The sequence below is a fragment of the Chelonoidis abingdonii genome, chromosome 7 (assembly GCF_003597395.2).
Source record: "Chelonoidis abingdonii isolate Lonesome George chromosome 7, CheloAbing_2.0, whole genome shotgun sequence".
Lineage (NCBI taxonomy): Eukaryota > Metazoa > Chordata > Testudines > Testudinidae > Chelonoidis > Chelonoidis abingdonii.
The window spans coordinates 13,519,023-13,525,022 of NC_133775.1; the positions used below are offsets into that span (position 1 = coordinate 13,519,023).

Here is a 6,000-nt window from a genome sequence, read left to right on the forward strand (position 1 = left end):
TGAAATAATAACTTACTCTGTATTGCAGGGTTTGTTGAACATCTGTATAAACTGTTTTTTGATTAGCTGCCTGCCTAGCTGGTTCTCCCCATAAAAGGGACTAGGTTTCTCAAAGGGTTGGTAGGTAGGTTTATAAACATTAACAAACCCTAGCCCACACCTCACTTTCTCCAAATGGCATTCCTAGTCATTGACTTTTTTTTTTTAAAGCTGATACTTTATGGTTATTAAAAATCCCACAGTGTGTTGGAAGCTAGTCTCAGAGTCCTAGCCAAACTCCAGTTTGGGTAATTGCCTTTCACCTAAAATATCCTCTGTAGCCTCAGTTGAATATGGTAGCCTTCACCCCACATCTTACACCACTGTATAGTAATGAAGTGTGCTGCTAAGCTGTTTGCATATTTTATTTAAAGGCAGGGTGGATTGATTTAAATCGCCAATTTTAATAATGATTTTAACCATCAAGCAGAAAACCTTGACTTTAAATGTATTTCTCTCTCTTTTTTTTTTCTTTTCTTTCTTTTAAACAATGTTTTGCATTTGTACTTTGTAGTTCTTTTCCTAAAGATAGGTTGATTCTCAGTGACTGGTAACCATTAAAACATGTTGCATTTCAACCAGATATACTCTCTACACTAAATTTTGTGCTTCTTTTTGCTAACCACGAGGATCTGTATCTGTTGATTTAAGCAGTAAGATAGCTTAACTTACATTTATTCAGATTTTTTTTTTACATTTTTATGTTAGAAAAAGGTGAATGTGTTGCATTTTTTTTTATTTACCTAAATTAATTTTTATTTGAAATTTTGTATTTGGATAGAAATTCAATTAAATGCACAAAACCAGCATTTTAATTGATTTATTAAATAAAACGGCCTTAAGTGTGCTGGATACATAAGAGCTTATCAGAACACGTTTTTCATTGGAAAACCAATTTATTAAGTTTAGGTGATTAAACTCTTCATCTTCAGTTAGCATAGTGAACAGATTTGTTTCTGGTCACCATGTCCTTCAGTATTTTAGATCTAGTATATCTCATCCTCAGGGCTGGCTCTAGCAATTTCGCCGCCCCAAGCACGGCGGCACGCCACGGGGGCACTCTGCCGATTGCCAGTCCCACAGCTCCGGTGGACCTCCCGCAGGCGTTTCTGCGGAAGGTCCGATGGTCCTGCAGCTCTGGTGGAGCTGCCGCAGGTGTGTCTGCGGGAGGTCCACCAGAACTGCGGGACCAGCGGACTGTCCGCAGCCACGCCTGCGGCAGCTCCACCGGAGCCGCCTGCCGCCCTCCCAGCAACCGGCAGAGTGCTCCCCGTGGTGTGCCGCCCCAAGCACGTGCTTGGCGCGCTGTGGCCTGTAGCCTGCCCTGGATTTCTCTCTTCCAAAACCACACCTAGGTTTTGGAAGAGAGAAATCAAGCTTTCCTGCTTTTTCAACTCCCAGTTCGTTTCTTCTCCTTGAACGAACTAGTCGTTGAACTGAACTAGCTGAATACACTGAAATGAAGCAAATGTTCTCTGTGCACCTGCAGAAGAGGTTACAGCTGTCTAAAGCTAGTTTAGCGCTTCCACAAACTCGGACTCCAGGTGCTTATCTGCCAGTTCACTGGGCTGACGTTCTTTAAAACTGGGTAGCAAACATATATGGATTAATGTATTTTGTACTTAATTTAAAATATTTTAATAGATTATAGCAAATTTAAACCTTAGCTTAGGTTGTCAATTCAAATTTTATTTAAATAGACATGAGGTAGTTGTTAGAACAAACTGTTGGGAGTCGGGCGATCAGTATTCTAGTCATGGCTCTGACAAAAGTTTCCTTCTAACTGTGGGCAAGTCCCTACCCCTCCTTTCACCTTTGTGCCAGTTTCCCCATCTGTAAAGCCTACCTCAGATAAAGGGACCTCGTCCACTGGACTGGGAGTGAGAACACCTGGGTTCCATGCCCAGCTCTAGCACTGACCTGGTGTGTGAGGGTTAGTCACGTCCATTTCTGCGTTTCTATTTCCTCACTCACCTTTTGTCTTGTTTTTTGTAGACAGTCCTTGCCTCAAAGAACTTACAAACATGCAGCCAAAGATTGTATGGGGCTTAGTCGCATGAGGTCCTGATCTCAGTTGAGGTCTGCAGGTGCTGCTGTAAAGCAAATAGTCGTTCCTGTTAGTAAAGTGCTTTGAGATTTCCTCATGGAAGGTGCTTTGGATGCAAAGGACTCCTGTGTGTGGAGATTCAAGTGCTTTAGGATTGTTTGGGAAGAAAGGCACAAGGAGGATCTGTGTCTTGTAGAGAAGCAGCACCTCTAAAAGCGAGCAGAAGAATTCAGTTCCCTAAGGAATCAGATTTCCCTGTTCATACTGAACATTGGAGTTTATCACTGGAGATATTAGATATTAAAATACAAAAATCCTGCAGATAAATAGGAACATCCTCACTCCTTGATGTCCCCTTTAATCAATGAACCGCATCCCTATGGGACCAGCCTGGAGTTGGGGAAAGAGCTAAATACCAGCACTCTGTCTTCTTTTGGCATGTAGATGAAGCTAAAGCCGCTGGCTCCTCAGACAGAGGAAGAGAAGATGGAATACAGCATTGCTGCTGAGCGCCGCCGAATGCGCCTGGCGCACACTGACACCCTCAAGGATCTCCTCACCCACAGCACCATGCCAACCGGTAAGCTGCCCTGCGGATCCTGCCCCTGAACAAAAGCAAACCTAGAAACTGTGCCCGGTGCTTGCTTGACTGCTTTGAGCAGATGTCCGAAAAGAGTCGGTCATGTCTGTGTCAGGAGAATAATTCCTCAATTTGGTGTATGGTTACCGAGTAGCAGTATTTAGAGTGCTATACAAGTATTCGCTATTCCTTGCTAGATCCCTGCCAGGTAGGTAACTAAATACTCTTCCCGTTTTACAGGTGGGAAAAATTGAGGCAGAAAGAGAGAGAGAGACAGTGACTTTGCCAGGGCCACACAGTGAGTCGCTGTCAGAGCTGGGTTAAGACAGAATTTCCTAGCTCCCAGTCCTGTGCTGTCCTCCAGACTCTGCTGCCTCTAATCTCTATCCCATAAGACTGGCCTCCACTATGAGGTTCTAGCCACCCAAAATACACTGACCATGTATCACTGCTTTTTGCCTTGGCATATTGCTTTTGTAAAAAGCACCTTTGTTGTGCTCTCTTATTCCTGTGGGCTAGTAGAAGGGTGGTGCTGTGTCTGCAGTACAGGGTTGGTGGGGAAGGAGATCAGGATCCTGTTTCAGTCTCTCCCACAGACTTGATCTTGGGCAGCGCTGAACTTCTCTGCCACCGTGAAACAGAGATAATATCTACTTCACAACAGTTGTGAGGCAATTGCGTGAATGTCTGATGGAAGGTTCTATCCATGCAAAACACTTGGTGGTAATGTTCTGCAAAGCCACAGAGACTAGTGGGATCTGATCCCTCATCTCATACTCCATAGGCTTTCAGGGACAGAGCTTGCTGAGGAGAAGGCTCCCAACCTCTTTTGGGGAAGAGCACCTTGCGCTGCTCCTCGGTGAATGCTCTCGTCCATTGAGCAGGGACAATGAGCTGCTCTCAAAGCCACCTCAGCTGGCCCACTTTGATGGCTGGTGACTGTGGCATAGGTTTAATGAGGGAATTCTTCTGCAATCAGCAAGGCAGTGGACAGTCCCCTGGGCTGGAAGGGGCCAGGGTATGGTGATGGATGAGAAAATGGTGTTTGTTTTTCGTTTTGTAGCAATTAGTTGAGTGATAAATAAATAAATATGCAGATAACATCAGCCCAGTGGGATGAGTCCTTTCCACACACCACTCTAGTAAATGCATATTTCTTTCATGCCAGAGTGTGAGAACGGAGACTGCAACACCGTGGTGCCTGCTGAAAAGACCAGGGTGGAGAGTGTGGAACTGGTGCTGCCCCCTCATGCCAATCATCAGGGGAACACCTTCGGAGGCCAGATCATGGCGTGGATGGAAAACGTTGCCACGATAGCAGCAAGGTGCAGTTCTGAGCTTCTCCTCAAGTCTGGAGATGCCTCTGTCATAGGAGAGGTTCTGACTGCATGTGCTGTTAGCATCTTCTGCTCCTTCATTACCCAGACCGGTAGTGAGGCACAGCAAGACGGTACAGCAGTCAGGGAGGAAGAATACAGTGCAGGTGAAGTGACGTGGGGGGTGCCAGGTAGTTATCTGCCCATGACTCAAGGGCTTAGTTCCTCTGTTCTCGCCAAGAAAAAACCCTCTGAACTTTAGGTCCTGACCATAGTGGTCATTAAACTTTCTTTCCAGTCAGGCCATTGGGCCTACAGCCGGTCAGCACTCCAATTTCCGGCTTGGGTTTGGCATTGACGCTAAGGGAAGAGTGCCACTACTGAGACGCCAAGAGCACTTTCTCTCTTGAGCAATGTAGTCTTGCAGATCTCCTCCCCGCATACTGACTAGGCCCAATTCTCACAGCCTGAGATGGGGTGGACTCAAACTGCTCTTCCCATGTTGCTGATTATCCACCTAAGCGCTACTCTTGGGGAGTCAGCTTTGACTGGACTGCCCGACTAAGGGATGCCGTCTTTGGAGTTTGTCTAGTGGGACTAATTCCTATGTCATGATGTCATCATCACATCACACCACAAGATTTTAACATGGTGTGTCCGATCTGGAAGATGACCTGGGGGATGCGGGTGTGTGTCTGTGTTCTATGAGCAAGATGGGAATCACACCATCAAAATGGATCCCACAGAATCAGCTCCACCTTTTGACTGAGGCTGCATGGTCTCATGTGCACCTCCCTTCTGATGAGGCAGCTCAGTTGTGGGGAACGTTACGCCCTTGGCCTGCCTGTAGCAGTGTGTTTCCCCTATGAGGGTTCTCTCCCTGTGTGTGTTTGGAAGCAGCTCTTCTGCAAAGCCGGACAGTGTTTGTTCATGTACAAATACATAGTCTGGTGTGATTGTCGTGTCCAGGGACAGATTTCTAGTGTACTGTTGTGATCCTGGAAACACTTCTTCATGACCTGGGGCAAGTCGCTTCATCACTCTGCGCCTCTGGCTCCCCATCTATAGAGAGGGAGATAGCAGTGGTTCCTGCCTCTGTAAAGCACATTGAGAGTGACCGATGAAAAGAGCTATATAAGAACTGGGGGATATTTATTCTAAACCTTGAAGGATGTCCAGGACTGATGTATTTTGTCATAGATAAATTAGCAGTTGTCCATTAGATGGTGCTCTGTATACATTAATTATGAGTATTCTGAATCCTCTGTGTGCGATGCAATGGGAAGGGAGGGAGTGAAGGAGTTAATGTCTTCTCATTTTTCACCATCTACCTTTTTGGGGTTTAGTTTTTTGATCTTCAGAGACTAACTTTGAGTTCTCAGGTTGACTCGTGCTGAACAAGGAGTAGTCTGTGTTCTGATTTTACAGTGGAATGGGAACAATAGCCCCAGAACAACTGCACTTAAAGGGCACTGGTAGAGATTCAGAGCAAATTTCTCTCCCTTCCTCCCTAATTATTTAATCAGAAAATGTACATTGCGCTCCAGACGCACTTGGGTTGGCTGCCATATCCTTGCACTGCCTGTGTGACTGTTGCATTCTTGTTTCTCTGCCAAAATGAATGTGGGCCCAAGTCCCGCGCCGTCATTTGGGTGCCTACCAAGTGCTAACGCTGCAGTGCGGTAGCAGGAGAAAGACGCACTGTGAAGGACTCTGTTCTTTGGATGACATTTTTTAAACCAAGCTTCTGTCTCTCTAGCTCTAGTGACCAAGTGGGAGGTTAGGATCCTGTGGCCCTTCTTTGAGTGGAAAAGGGGTTGTCAAGGTCTCTTTCCCACTTTGAACTTTAGCGTCCAGAAAGTGGGGACCGGCATGTACCCCTCTAAACTTAATTCCTAGCTTAGATCTGATAATGCTGCCATCAACCAGAGATTTCAGTGTCTGGTGCACTCCTTGTCCCCCCAAAACCTTCCCTCTGGAGACCAAGACCCAAACCCCTTGGGTCCTAAAACAAGGGG

General features: G+C 46.0%; 1 protein-coding gene across 2 annotated transcripts in view; it reads left to right on the top strand.

Moving 5' to 3' along the window:
• ACOT11 (acyl-CoA thioesterase 11) overlaps positions 1 to 6,000 on the top strand; it is a 69,450-nt gene that overhangs the window by 41,485 nt on the left and 21,965 nt on the right. For both annotated transcript variants that reach the window (XM_032766912.2, XM_032766911.2), the window contains 2 exons: positions 2,531 to 2,666; positions 3,835 to 3,991. In XM_032766912.2, the coding sequence (XP_032622803.1) occupies positions 2,531 to 2,666; positions 3,835 to 3,991 (293 nt within the window). The remainder of the gene's footprint in view (positions 1 to 2,530; positions 2,667 to 3,834; positions 3,992 to 6,000) is intronic.